The 15,172-nt window shown below is 41.0% G+C and overlaps 2 protein-coding genes across 2 annotated transcripts in view; one reads left to right on the top strand and one right to left on the bottom strand.

The window, feature by feature from the left end:
- The window catches only part of hs6st3b (heparan sulfate 6-O-sulfotransferase 3b), a 48,903-nt gene extending 44,427 nt beyond the window's left edge, over positions 1 to 4,476 (bottom strand). The window contains exon 1 of the mRNA XM_030787026.1: positions 3,923 to 4,476. Within this exon, the coding sequence (XP_030642886.1) occupies positions 3,923 to 4,473 (551 nt within the window). The 5' untranslated portion in view covers positions 4,474 to 4,476. The remainder of the gene's footprint in view (positions 1 to 3,922) is intronic.
- A 5,440-nt stretch (positions 4,477 to 9,916) lies between these two features.
- The window catches only part of LOC115822164 (UDP-glucose:glycoprotein glucosyltransferase 2-like), a 28,838-nt gene continuing 23,582 nt past the window's right edge, over positions 9,917 to 15,172 (top strand). Inside the window, exons 1-11 of the mRNA XM_030785859.1 lie at positions 9,917 to 9,939; positions 10,629 to 10,759; positions 10,916 to 10,998; positions 11,161 to 11,291; positions 11,670 to 11,782; positions 12,262 to 12,439; positions 12,793 to 12,889; positions 13,133 to 13,205; positions 13,495 to 13,595; positions 14,141 to 14,240; positions 14,723 to 14,783. Of these exons, the coding sequence (XP_030641719.1) occupies positions 10,638 to 10,759; positions 10,916 to 10,998; positions 11,161 to 11,291; positions 11,670 to 11,782; positions 12,262 to 12,439; positions 12,793 to 12,889; positions 13,133 to 13,205; positions 13,495 to 13,595; positions 14,141 to 14,240; positions 14,723 to 14,783 (1,059 nt within the window). The 5' untranslated portion in view covers positions 9,917 to 9,939; positions 10,629 to 10,637. The remainder of the gene's footprint in view (positions 9,940 to 10,628; positions 10,760 to 10,915; positions 10,999 to 11,160; positions 11,292 to 11,669; positions 11,783 to 12,261; positions 12,440 to 12,792; positions 12,890 to 13,132; positions 13,206 to 13,494; positions 13,596 to 14,140; positions 14,241 to 14,722; positions 14,784 to 15,172) is intronic.

Here is a 15,172-nt window from a genome sequence, read left to right as displayed (position 1 = left end):
CCCAGTTACGGGAGCCACAGAGGACCAGTGATCCACAGCAGATCCAGCAGATTCGATTACCAAATCAACCTTCTCACAAAACTAATATCTCAGGGGAAAAGTAAGGAAAAAGTAACAGATACAGACACAAGGACCATCAGCTCCATTCTAAGAGAGGCAACTGTGGGAAACTCTCCTCCAAAACATGTACATTTCTGTGGACGACCTTCATATCCTATTATAAGAGACAAAGAATATCCGGATGAAATTTTTATCATGTTGCCACTTAACCCATGTGCTGGGAACAGCATAAGTAGGTGTTGTCAGTGGAGATTCATTTGGATCTCCGTGGCGACCCTCCTTGTGCAGTCGTGACACACTCTCGTATTCTCTCTCACAGAGGCTGTTCAGACAGCGCAGAGCACTGAGTTAATGCAGAGCCTGTGAACTGGATGTCGCACAATGCAAACACCCTTGTGAAGAAAAGGTAACAACGCCACAGAAATGAAATTAAATGAAAGGAAATACACATTCAAACCGTTGCAATTTAAGGAAATACATGTATCATTTTCCTCAGCAGGGTTGTGTTTGTTTCTCTGTACGTACGCAGACATGTACACACATAGATTCTTCAACACGTGCTTAAAGATCCACAGCGTTGGACGAGTTTGTCCTCAATCTAATCCTCTGATAAACTAATGGCTCAGTGTTTCATTAGCTGAAATCTCATGTAAGAGTTCTCGGGTTAGGAAGAAAAAGTTCATTGCTAATGGTTGAGAAAACGTGGACTTGGTAAACTCTGACCGAGTACCAAGTGTGTATGGTTTTCAATCACCAACATGCTTGACTGTCTCAATCCCACTTTATGTTTACTGAACACACATCCTGTGTGTTCACACATCAGTTACATAAGAACATATAACATTACCATATATGTCAATACACATTCCAAGACGGTAATTATATCTGTGGAGCATGTTTACATACACATCCAGGGCCACAATTATTACATTTGCGTTTGCACCCACATGGTAGTAGTAAGTGATACAGTGTGAAACTATACAGGAACGATGTTCCTCTGTATTAATCACTGATACCGCATACCACTGACCTACTCTGAATTCTATAGATCATCTGCAATTTAGCATTTATCTATTAATTACAGTACTCACTATCCTGGTGATAATGAGTAGTGTAATTAATCAAGCCTTGGCTGTTTGGATGGAGAGGCCCCTTGGCTGTGGCGTCATTAGGTTCGATCGTCCAGGGCTACGGCCCCAGATATTTTAAACCTAGTCTAGCCCCGAATATTTTCGCTCTGAAAAAGGAAGTGTTTAAAGCAAAACAACAGACATACTGTGTGACAGATCGGGTCTTAACTTTGAGCGCCCGAAGTACGGTGGGGGGGGGGGGGGGGGGGGTCAAGCGCTGTATTATGCACACAAAGTTGGAAGACGTGCGCACCGAGATGAAAAGCTCCGTTTTCTTAGTCCCGGACTTAACCTCTGATCATTCCAATAGCTAGACAAGCCCCTGCTCCTTGGTCAGCCGCACTCGCACTGGAGTCTTTCGCGATTAGCTTTGTCGAGTCGTGTTGTTTTACCAGGTACTTCAGAAGACTAGAGGTACTATTCTTTGATGTGGATAAAGTTCTCACACCTGCACATAGACTACAACTCACCAGTATATTGTTGTTTCGAGAAGGGAAAAATAATGTCCATATTTCCGGGACAGCAAGCTCGCATTGCCCAAACCGTGGGCCAACGTGTCAGCTAATGCTGATTGATTGATCACTCATTCATTGCACCCCCGTAAGGTCGGGTGACGTTAGATCATAAACAGGAAATTGGGGGAATACGCTGAATTTGTCTGCTATAGTCTGCATTTGTCCATTAATATTGTCACGCAAGACAAAAGTAAGGAGTAACGAGCCCATTTAAATCTCAGTAATTGTAACTGCGTTATTTAATTTGAAAACTTCTATTTAAATTTCAAACTTCTCGTGGACACATTCAGTAGCACAACAAATAAACACAGTTACTTAACAGATCGTAAAAACTGTTGATAATGCAAACTTTCAGATCAAAATTACAGCCGGTATAACACATTTTCAGCTTCGCTGGGACTGATGTTGAGATTAAATTCTTCTCTGGGCAGTTTTTTTCTGCTCAGAGTTTATCATTCAGTCGCAGAGCTACAACTATTGGAACCATAATTAGTATTTAATCAAGGTCATAAATAATGAAAGTCCTCTGTTCTTTGATGTGTCATAGACTAATTAGCAAAGATGCTCTCTACATCATTTCAAGAGTAGCCTTGGCTGTGTAAAGCAGGCAACTTTTTTTTATTATTTATTTACCCTTAAAACCATTTCAACTGGCAACATGTATAGACATGTATAAAATCCTCTTTATAGATAGAAAGTATTGCAAATGACTCTATTCTAAAATTATATATGGAATTACTCACCTTTCTTTTATAACTTAAGGTTCATGTCATCTCGTTTAAAGGCCATTATCATACAAGCAATCCAGAACAACATAGTTTTCTAATTGTATTTCACTTTTTTTTGCAAGGGTGTGAACTGTAAGTATAAAGCAAACTGAAAATGCACTCCGGTTTATAACAAACTAAAATTCAGACACGGTACGATGGTTAATAACAGTATCTCTGCAGTCTAATGAAAATATTGTCTATATACTGGAACGTGGTTAATATTATTACTCTAAATTAGCGTCAAGTCCCCAATCACCACAACAATTTAAAATTTAAACTAAAACAAAAACTTAAAGTTTCTGTTTTCTGGAAGCTTCCAAGTCTATTCACTCTAGGCCATGCATGCCCATGTTTCTACCATTATTAACCCTTAACATTGTATGACCGTAATACGTAATAAATTATCATTTGAACTGTTTGGCTGGCACTCTTATTTGTCGCTAGAGGCATCTATGAAGACTGAGGGGCATGAAGCTTAATGAGGCATGCAGTGTAACGAGTGTAAGAGGTGTGAATTACTGCATTAGAGATGCACTTTGGAGCTGGTCTGTGAACTGAGGCTGAGATAAAACGCCCACTTTGGTACAGATTGCGCGTTCATTCATTGTGTTATGTTTTTTTTAATTCGTTTTTCATTCCACATAGGTAGAGCAGAGCCACATCTGTAGAATTTAACAAGGGAACTTTACCTTCAATTTCTGAGTAAAAAGAAAAACACTACACACGGAAATGGTGCTATATGTATGTATTTATATATGTATGTATGTGTGTGTGTGTGTGTGTGTGTGTGTGTGTGTGTGTGTGTGTATATGTGTGTGTATATATATAAGCTATGGAGTTCCTTAAAAACTATTCTCTATGTAGTGTGTTTGAGTGTGTGTGTGTGCATCATTATTGCTGATTTAGTGGTGTGCCGTTCCAAGAGAGATTTGTGGAGAAATTTCCGGGTTTATTTTTGACACAGACTGTTAAATTTACCCAACATTTTTTATTGACGACGAGAACATCAGAGTATACGGTGAGCACAACTGCTCAGCTATGGGAGTGATTGATCGTCTTCTTCTGCACGGGCAATTTCCTGTTTAATTGGTTCATGGGGCCTGTGTCTCCATCTGTTCCGAAAATTCTGAGGTATCAGTAACAAAAAGGTGAATTTTTTTGAGCGTCTGCAATATGGCTTTGTCTTACTTTCATGACTTTCATGCCTATGTGAGTAAAAACAGCGTGCGAAGGAAGTTACGCTCCGTACTGATGAGTTTTAACCACGCAATTACTGAGACCTCTTAATGAATATGTAACATGAGGCGTCTCAGCTTGATGGTGAAATGCAGCTCGCCGCAATCAGAGGACCGATATACGCTGATAGGCTACGGCGCTCTCCGGCTCATAGGCATAGCGCGCGCACACACACACACACACGCACACATGCATGCATGCTGGCAATTACCTTCTGTTCTTTTGAGCCTCTTTTTTGTCCATCATAGCAGGAACACAGTTTGTTAATTCAGTCCAGTCAGCATGTAAACCGCAACTCCAACCGGTAGAAAAACGAGAGAACAGCCAGGACTCATCCTTCCCCGGTCGATGACAAGTGCATTTCTTCTGCCCTGGTTTACAGTCGCAGGGTTGCTCTAAACGAATATTCCTGACTAGGTGCCTGCCGAATGTAGTCCCCCCTGTCTTCTGAATATGTAGGAACACCATCACGTCGTCTCCTTTAATATTGAAATCAACATGCCGTATGAGGTCCCGTTCAGTGAAGTTGAATTTCGACACATATTTCGGAGGACAGTCCTCCTCGAGCTCTTGGCTCCGGTCTAACTCGTCGACTGTCGGATATTGGGTGGAAGGGGGGCTGATTTCCCCCAGTTTATCGCCAGTCCTTGTGGCAAGGTGGCAAGAGTTACCGCCCGCGGGGCAAATGTACTGATAACCTATCATTACAAACAGAACGGCTAAAATTGGAATTAAAATCAATTTACTGGATTTATCATTCATTATAACTAGAGGGACGTCTTCATGGCATTGGTGTAAGTGATCATCTCCTGTTCTGTCCCGTTGGTCCTTGAATATATCTGCTCTATGGTGAAGAGAGCCATACCACGTGTTGACAGTCAAGAGACGCTCTGGTGATAGGAGTCCACTCTGATCATACACCGTAATGGTATTTCAACCGATGCACCGAAATTCAACTTTTAAAGAATATTTTAAGACCTGTAATAAAAACAGAGGATGTCAAAGGCTTTACCATTTCCTTGTCGATTTTCCAACCACAGTCTAAAATCAGGTTTTCCCATTGATTCTTCAAGTGTGTTTAGTTCTTCACAGTGATTCCCATTCCGAAAAATGACATTCCGCCACCAAGACGCTTATCAGCTCTCCCGACAGTTCCATCATATAGCCGCTAAACACGTCTGCTAGGTGCAATTGTTCCGCGCTAATCTTGAGCGAATCAGTCGGAGGACTGCATCTTAATGCAATGGGATAACTTCACCTCTGCGTTGCAAGACGTGTATGGAGTATGGACGCGCGTTGAAACACACCATTGGAACGTTTATTTGAAGCTCTGCAAACACAGCGTTGCTTAACTCTGTACTAAACTATAAGAGACGTACCGTGACTTTTTCTTTAAGAGGTACATAGGCTGCATCCGGATGTTACCGCACATTCGGTTTTGTTTGGTAAACCAGTTCGAATGGAAGTGCGCACCACAAGACAAACAAATACAATGTATGGAACGCTGTAGGAAGAAGTACGGTTTTTGCAATTAACCAATTATTAACCTAGACTGGAAAAAAAACGTAGCCAATTGTGATATCTATATAGTAAGAGATCCACTAGATACCCAACATAAATAGCATAAATACCTTCCCAGCATAAATATCCAACATAAATACCTTCCCCTATCATTTAGGTCGGTGGTGCTGTGACAATACAAACACTCAGTCCAACACGTGAAAGAAAATCCGGTCAGAATCCTACCGGCTCCAGCCAATCACACACTCGAACTGAAAAAACCCGGACCCTAGACTCAGAGGTGGGTCGTTGCGGTAGAAAAACGTGCAAGGCAAGATCTGCGTCGAGATTTGTAATATAATAAGTGCATCATGCAATACTATGATATAGTATCCTACCAATAATGTTATACAAATGTTCACATTACCATTGTATAACAAATAATTACATTATATGCTGCGAATTAAACGTTAAGTATTTTAACGCTTACAAACAGCAACCATAACTTGATTTTTTTTTTTTTATGAAAGGAGTAAAAACCCTCTGAGGAGTAGCATAGTAACTTCAACACATAGTATCATAACTCGCTGACATTGCTGTCTTATTGTGGTGGTGTGGTTGAGCACAAAAGCTGTCCAACATTCAAGGCAGACCATATCCAGATAAAAGTATTCCTATTACCTTTTTGCATAAGTTAACTTACTGTTCATCATATTTAATCACTATAATACTTAAGAGTTTTTTTTTTATCAACAGTGTATGAAAAACAAAAAAGAAGAAGAAGAAAAATTAAAAATGGCTCTTTGGTTTTCACATTGTCTCCATCCAGAACAAGTTATGATGGATCCACCCCTTAAATATTCAGTCAAGAAGAGACAGAGGTGAGTATGTAGCAGGATGGTTGTTTTGGGTTGTAATCCTCACCAGTCAATGACTCTCAGCAGACCACACACCTGCATGTATGATCCACACCTCCTCACTCTTGGTAAGGCTGCCTTCATAATCATGCTTTAATTTATACCAGAGCCTGAAAACAGTACAGGAATACATAACAGCTATTTTAAACTAGTAAACTAATTAAACTATTTTATATATATATGTGTGTGTGTGTGTGTGTGTGTGTGTGTGTGTGTGTGTGTGTGTGTGTGTGTGTAACAAAGCAAGAGGAATGGCAGCTGTGAATGTCACATTTTTTTTTCCAGACTAACTAAATGTTCAGATCTCATCTCCATCTGCCACGATACATTTCTACACAGAGTCTGGTTTACAGAGTATGAAAACTCATAAATATATAGCATCTGGCTTATAGAGTATGAAAAGTCTTAAACATAACTGCTGGTCTATGTGATAGAGGATCTGTAGCAGAGTTGCTCCATTTCAGCTTATTGCACATACGTTGGTGGAGAGGCTGATTCAGACACTGAAGTCCCTGCTCTGTAAGGATGTGTCTGATATGTACTAAAACTGGGACAAGAGCTTCCCCCACTAAAAGACACACCATGAATTGACAGTTCCTCTTACATCCTACAGATGTGATGTTGCCTTAAATGATACCACAGAGAGAACCAAGAGGATCAGGACAAGTTGCAAAAAGTTCAGAAGAGGCAAACCAGTCATTATGTCAAGTATCATGAGTTCAGCCTGGAACAGAGCCAACAAACTTCCAATCTGTTGGCTCTGCCAATTAAAAAGCCAGGCTTATACAGATAGTTGGTCAAGTGACCTATAAGGTTGTCCAGTCAGATAAATGGAAGACCTACTAAAAGAGCAAGAAGAGTAACCAGGAAAAACCCAAGCCTTCCTGCTCTCCAGGACACAAGAAGATGAAGGGGGAATGTATGTCCCTGGAGGACCCAATCTGTCCACAGCACACTTGGCTGCAGCCATCTCCCTAAGCCTCTAGGTCTCAGAAGTATCTTTTACAGAGTGTCTTTCATTGTTCAGGGCCACCCACAGTAAAACCTGCCTGTCCTAGAACATGCGATAAAGCTAAACTGTCCCAACCCAGTCAACCAGGTGCCCCTTAGGGTGACATAACACTTGATGATCCTGTTGACTCTATCTAGACCACAGGTGTCAAAATCCAGTCCTGGAGGGCCACGGTCCTGCTGTTTTTCTTGTCGACCAACTAAATACAATCTCTGATTCGCTGAAGAGTGTGCACACCTGTTTTCAAGGTGAAAATCAACAGGTAACTAAGAGGTGAAAACAAAAATCGGCAGGACCCTGGCCCTCCAGGGCTGGATTTTGACACACCTGATCTAGACCATGGAGTCATGGGTTACAACTTTAGAATGTAGAGGGTCCAATCCAGTTGTCACTGAGAAGAAGAAGGAAAGGACCGGATCCTCATGAAATTTCTAGAGTAATTGCTAAATGTTCGATTTTACTTCAAAACCTTTTATAGCTGTGACACAATTGACAACTGAAAGCTGTTACTAAAACAGAAAAGGTGATTTGGAAGAAAGTACAATTATTTTAATCATGTTCATAGGGAATGTTCAGGAATATATATTTCAAACTTTCAGTCAGTAGAAAAACTGAGTCAAGAGTTTAAGTTTTGTTCCATTAAAGATTTTATATTAGCAAAAGATGTATGAGGGAGTCTGCTGAAAGAGGGCCTCTTATTCCTTGAAAAGAAGGGGTCAACAGTCATCTCAGCAGACGTGTGGATTCATCAACCACCAAATGAACAGACTGTATGCATGCATGTTCGAGGATAAATAGGATTCTGCTAGAAGAACTACAGGAGAACTACCAGGAGAGCTATCAGCACCCAGTGCAAGAGTTTAAACCCTGCCTATTTCCCAGTCGCACATGGCAAAGTAATGTGACAAAGTAATAACTACTCGTGCAGTTTAATATTTTTAAATGAAAGTAAACTTAACACAGAAAATAACATAGTGCATGCTCGGTTTACTTGTGATAAGGGGCTACTCTTCGGCTGCAACAAGTGTCGTGCATTGGCAATACATCGATAAACACCAATGCTCTCTTTGGCCCTGTTCTTGGGATGTGGCTGACATGCCAGAATATTCTCATTGTATTAAGGAGGCAGTCCAGCGCATTATTCCAAGGCATCCACCTTAGAAAACACAACTCGGTTGGCAATGCAATGGTCCTACGTGGTTATCAAGATTTTATGTTTTCTCAAAAGGAATTCAAATGGACTGTCTATATTCGATACCTGATATGATGACTGATATGATGCTGTCTAATCACCCTGGAGAGTGGTTTATGATCCTGAACCTCCAGGATGCATATTTTCATATTCCAGTTTTGTCCACATGCTGAACATTGCCTTTCAAGGCTGTATCCAGCAGATCAAAGTCCTGTGATTCAGCATATCTTTTGCCTGCTTGGGCTTCACAACGTGCACTGTTGCAGCTTTGGTGCCTCTAAGGATCAATTTCACAATTTTAACGAAACAAATAAATAACACTGAAATACCAAATCTGGTGGAAAAATGTGTTACAACAGCATCATTTTCAGTCAACACAATTTGACTGCAGATTATGCTGTTGCCATATTGTGTATATCTCAGAACCCTTTCCTCCTCTCTATCTCCTGTGGCTTTGTTGACACATATGCTGTCCAAACCCCTGCACCAGTAGTATAATTGCAGAAAATACAGTCTGCAGCTGAAATTACCCCTCTTGAACATCTGAGAAACAACGTCTGGAACAACGTTAGAATCCCATTTTATTACCATCAGGATTTAACAGTAGGGACATCTGTAGGATTCTTTAGTATTCCCAAAGAGGAGATTATATATCAAATGTCAAATCTGACGGCCTATCAGCAAACCTGACTCTCAGCGCAGCTTGCCGAGAAGCAGCTGAATCAAAACAGCTGGCATCTTAAATTTGAAGGTTTGACGAAGGTTAATTTGAGGGTCTCCCTTTCAGGAATTTGCCAAGCCCGTTAAAAGTGAATGCTGAAACACTTTGACCATGTTGAAATGTGCTGTTTTATACAAAACTGGATGTATAATTCACAACGAAAATTTCAAATAATTTAATCATGTTTGGTAAATAGTATGCATTATCTCAGAAAAATAAATAAATAATTCGAGTGATATTTACATTTGAGGTGCAAGTCTACGCTCAAATTATGGTGTAGCGTGTTCAGAAGCGTGAAATCAATTACGAACATTTGCGAAGAACTGCCACTGTACGGTATTAGAAAATTATCTGCCTTGCACACCATGCGATGCATGCGGGAGTTAACCAGACACTTTATGTTTAGTCGTCTGAATTTTGTGGAGAGTATCCTGTTTCGCTAATATAACGTCAGTTTTGCCACCTATCCGATAATGCTACGACATCATTACAGAACAGAAGGTTTTACCAGGAGTGGGCTGTCTTTCACCATCAAATTTTCCACTGGTGTTACTTTTTGCTACCGAATTATATGAATGAAAATTTGCTCCTCCTGCTGGTACAGTGAATGACCACTGGAACTTCAGATGGCAATTCGTGTTTGTTGGTATCTGTAGATTTATTTTGTCTGTATCCTTACCAAAGTTACTACGTTCCTTCAACATGATCTGCAATACTTGCTTTAGGGACTTGGTGCGTATGCGTCAGAATATCGTTTTACATCGAATAATACACGATTTGGGGCATTTAAAGTGGATTGGGTGGGATTTAGTCTGTGATTGGTCTAGAAACTGTCAATCAAATTTAGACACACAAGCTTTCAATGGCGGCCACCAGTGATACCGGGGTAATGTAGCGGCAGTCTGTAGTTTTATTATTTGACAAGAGAGATGCTCTGAATACCGACGTATGGTTAACACACATAATTCGGTTTTTATCGCTTGATGACTCGAATACTAAATACTGACAAACCGATTCGCACTTTTCTCTCAATTAAATGAGAAACGTGCAACTGCTCCTAAAATCTGCAATTATGCACCCTTTCCAACAAAGCTTGTACGAAAATATAGGCTATTTCATATAATCTCAAATTTGCTCTCATTTTCTTTCCTCGAAGTGACCGAACTTATTAGAGCTGTCCATAGTACAGCAGAGCATAGAGTAATAGATCATCTGACGCATGTAGGTTACTTCAATGAAAAGGTACTTCTTAGCTACGTGGCACTGATTTTGGAACAATGCATCACCGAAAATACAAGAAGCGTGCCAACGTCGTCACTTTCAAAACTGCCAAACTTAAATTCGCTAGTGCTTCTAATGTAATAAATATCTTGGCATTAGAAGGGTAACGGTAGAAGGATAACGTCTCCTGCTCGGAAGAAGAAAACTTAACTGAACGTGTATAGCGGCGCTTTCTATTTTTAGAACGCGTGAAGAAACTGAATGGGCACGAGCGAGCACCTCTTTGAGCATCGTATGTTTATTGATATTCATGTTCTGTGGCCGCTGACCCTAGTGTTTGTTTTCATTTCGTAGCGTCAGGCTATGAGGACTGTGTGTCTTATGCTGCTCCTACTGAAGCTTCAGTATGTACACGCGGCGTCCAAGGGTGTCACAGCCAGTCTTCAGGCCAAATGGTCGATGACCCCGCATCTTCTGGAGACCAGGTAGCAATGGAAATTCTCCTCAGTGTTTTGTGTTCTCAAAACCGTGTAACTAGAGATGTTTTTCTTTTAAATCTTTCTCTTGCCTCTGATATGTACAATATTCTGCCAGAAACTCTTTGTTTGAAGTTCATGTTGAAACCCCATCTCTCTCCTCAGTGAGTTCATTGCAGAAGATGGTGATGAAAAATTTTGGCAGTTTGTTGAAACTGTCAAAGAACTGACAGTGTACAAAAATGGAGGTGAGCTTTTAAATCTCGTTCACTACATTTTCACACTTTTATAACTGTTTGGCTGTGTATGTTGACACTGAGGACACAAACAAATGCACAGCTGAAAACCTTGTATATTCTCGGCTTGTCATAATTATCGTTGAGTCCACTGTTTTGACAACCCCTTTCCAGAGTCTGTGCGGTCCTATTATAACCTGATCATTAAGAAGGCCGGTCAGTTTTTGACTGATCTCCAGGTTAGCCTCCTCAGACTAGCGCTGTCGCTCAGAGCCTACTCCCCTGCCGTTCACGCGTTTCAACAGGTACGTCTTCAAAGAAATGTACAGCTTAGTCTCACGTGGTCGTACGCTACATATACACTCAAAACTACTCCCCGTGTAACATTTTTCTGGTTTTTAAATGCTTTTTAAATGAACCACTGAATATAGGCGGTTGGATATGTCGAAGCAGGATTCAGTGCTGAATGACTGCGGGTCATCAGTAATAGACTGAGAGAGATACTCTTATTTGGGAGTGATTCTGTGAATCTTGCATCTGAAATGTCCATGATTTCTGTGGATACTCAATACAGCACAATGGACCACCAATACGGTGCAAACATTTAAGATGGTCCGTAGGACGTGTTCTTGTGCGTGCCGTTACCATGTAAATGATTTATTGGGTTCGTCTGCTTCTGATAGATCGCGAGCGATGAGCCGCCACCGGAAAACTGCTCTGCTTTTGCCTCCGTCCACGGCCAACAAACCTGCAGCACCAAGGAGATGAAGAAGCTCCTGAAGACAGCTACAGGCAGGTAACACACCTCAATCTCTGCTTGGTCTCTAAGACACTCAGTGAAGATGCGTTTCCTCAGGAGGTTTCTGTCCTCAGGAGTTTTCTGTTATGAGACTTATCATAGGAACAGATAATGTTGATATTATAACATTTGGTTTTGGATTACTTTGGCATTCATCTTAAACGACAGGTTCAGAAAACCACAATGGGCTCTTGGATTAAGCTGAACTCTTAACATTTGTCCGTTTTTTGTTTGTTTTGAATTGATTTTTGCAAAGGAATGTTGAGGTTTTTGCTATTGAATACTGTGGGGTTTTTTATGAAATGTGTCGCTCAATGATATTTATTTTTAATATTTGTAGTATAGACTTTTGTCATGAAATGCTGATAACACAAGTGGAGTATGTCTTAAGTTAGATGTATGTGTTTGTGTGTGTGTGTGTGTGTGTGCGTGTGTATGCGTGTGTAATGCCTGAATGGCTGTGATAAACTCCACAGGCCAAAGCCATATCTGTATAAGATTGATCACAAGTTCCCTGGGGCCAATATGACGGCTCTCCCTGTGGTTATTCTATATGCTGAAATTGGCACCAAAAAGTTCAGCTCCTTCCATAAGGTGTTGTCAGAGAGGGCTGCAGAGGGCAAGCTGGTCTATGTACTGAGACACTATGTGGCAGTGAGTACCACTGTTTTCATTATTCCCACAGTGCAGCCACACTGAGTAAAACGTCCCAGTCCACTTACACTGTGTACCCAGTTTAAAGTAAAAATGTCAAATTCTTCTTCTTCTTCTTCTTCTTATTTTTTTAGTTTTAAAATATACATTGTATTGTATTTTAATTTAAGCAGGCGAATAATACATTAAAGAATCCATAGGGTGATCTTTTTTTTAGTACCCTGTGTTTGATTGAATGTGTATCATCCAATTTTAATTTTTATTTACATTTTTTATCATTATTGTTGTTATTATTATTGTTGTTGTTGTTGTTGTTATTCTTACTGCCTGTCCATATGCGTCTTACCTCACAGGAGCCAAAGAGGAGAAGGATGCTGTTGTCTGGCTATGGTGTTGAACTGGCTATTAAAAGCACTGAGTACACCGCTGTGGATGACACAGAAGTGAAAGGTGTGTTACTATTGTCACGGTCAGATTTACAGAAAGTCTCTGACACCGCAGTCATGTCAGGCAGACTGATCACAGGTAGGCTCCAAGTGATTTATTCTACTGTCAGCGCTGCTGAAAATAACGGGTTTGGAAGAATTTGACAGCCTGCTTGTTTCTGATGAGTATGACACTAAAAATCTTTTCAGTAATACAGTAAGAGTTCCAAAATGACGCTGCGCTTTTTTTTTTGTTTTGTTTTTCCAGATTCAAATTCAACAGTGGCCGGTGAGGATGACGAAGATGAAGATGTCCAAGGCTTTTTCTTTGGAACCTTGAAGTTAGTGAACCGCACATTCAAATGATGTGATCAGCTTAGAAGTCTAAATCTGTTAAAATCTAATTAACTGTCTCTAAACACACATATACAGGTATGCTGAAGAGATGAGGTTTAGTTTTTGAATTTGAGTAGAAATATGGCTATCCGAAACGCTCGTCTGCGTGTCGACTGGGTCTGAGTAAACATTACTGCGGGTCGTATTTCAGTCCCGTTTGTTGTCTGTAAGCCGGAGCTCGCTGAGGAGCCAGCGATAATTCTCATCGCGTTTGATGTTTCTCGTCTCCTGTAGGAAATCTCACCCAGAGCTGCAGCAGCAGTTGGCTGAGCTGAAGAAGCACCTGCTGGAGAGCACAAACGACATGGCTCCCCTCAAAGTGTGGGAACTGCAAGGTAACTGCGAGTGGCATTTACATCTGACGGCTTAGTCCTGGAGGGAGAACTAACTGTACCGCACAGTCCTGGCCTGTGTGTCCTAAGACTTAACTTCAGCTCTGTATTTGAACCGCACAGAACAGATGTGTGAATGTAGTTAGTGAAATGAACGTCTGAAACCGCATGAAACCTGTTAATAAACCCAGAAAGTCAGGTGTTTCGTGTTCCCATGTCAACCGACTGGCATGCTCATTATCCACACAGAAATCAACACTCTAACAAAACGTGTTCCTCTCTCCAAACGTATTAAGATTAGTTTCTCATCGGTCTCCCTCTGTCTCTCTCTCTCTCTGGAAACAGGTTATTTAAATGCTTGTGAAAATAATGAAATGATTAGAGTGCTTGATGAAAGTTGATTGCACAATGTACTTTCATCATTTTTGGGACAAAAAAAAAAAAAAAAGATATTCCAAGCCTTTCTGGCAGTGTGCACTGCAAATGTAATTGATTTTCTTTCTCTCTCTCTCTCTCTCTCTCTCTCTCTCTCTCTTTCTCTCTCTCAGACCTTAGTTTCCAGGCTGCAGCCAGGATCATGTCTGTACCAAAGTTTGACTCCCTCAAGTTGTTACGAGATTTGAGCCAAAACTTCCCGAGTAAAGCCAGGTAGGCCTCTCACCTCTACCTTCTCTACCTGTTTGACTAATATCACTTCCTGAGTAAAGCCAGGTAGGCCTCTCACCTCTGCCCTCTCTACCTGTTTGACTAATATCACTTCCCGAGTAAAGCCAGGTAGGCCTCTCACCTCTGCCTTCTCTACCTGTTTGACTAATATCACTGATGTGTCTCACCTTGATCACGTCTTTCTTTAAGGGATCTGCGCTTCAGTCATTCTTAACTCTCTGAGTTTGAGCCACTTTTACTGCTCCGCTTTGACTTTGAGTTTCTTCAGCCATGGACAGGTTTACAGCACAATGAGTGCAATGTGCTGACTCAGCTCTGCACCTTCCATTTACAGTGAGTCAGCAGCAGATATACCAATCTGAGGGCAGCGCAGGTTTTTTGGAGATTAAAACGGCTTTTTAATGACCCGCCTGGGATGCAGAGAGCCTCTGTCGGTGACTGTACATGTTTTACTGTCCCCACAGATCACTGACAAAAGTGGCCGTAAACCAAGAAATGAGAAAAGAGATTGAGGAAAACCAAAAGGTAGGCTTCCATAAACACTCACGTACGCCTTAAAAAAAAAAGTTGCCGACACTGTTAAATGCCTCTGAGTGTCCACCTGGGATCTTTCTGAGTTTGCTTTAGAGGCGTACCTGAGAGGTTTTTTTGTTTTAATCCTTCATACTTTTATGTTTTTCCAACTGACTTCATTAACAAACAGGTGAGGTGGGCTTGTTTGACCAAGTTTGATCAGTGTCTGAGCCTAAAACTTTGTTTTATGCCCAAAGAACTGTCCCGTTGGGATAACCAATATAGTTCCACCCAAATTAGATTCATTTTTCATCCCTGCGGTCCATCAGGGCTAAACTCAGAATGTATACTCTGGAGCACAGAAGACACACAGTGGAGAAAGATGATGTTTCCATTGTTAA

This window comes from Chanos chanos, chromosome 10 (assembly GCF_902362185.1).
Source record: "Chanos chanos chromosome 10, fChaCha1.1, whole genome shotgun sequence".
NCBI classification, from domain to species: domain Eukaryota; kingdom Metazoa; phylum Chordata; class Actinopteri; order Gonorynchiformes; family Chanidae; genus Chanos; species Chanos chanos.
Note: the sequence above shows the minus strand (reverse complement) of the source record. Positions and strands in the feature narration are given on the sequence as shown.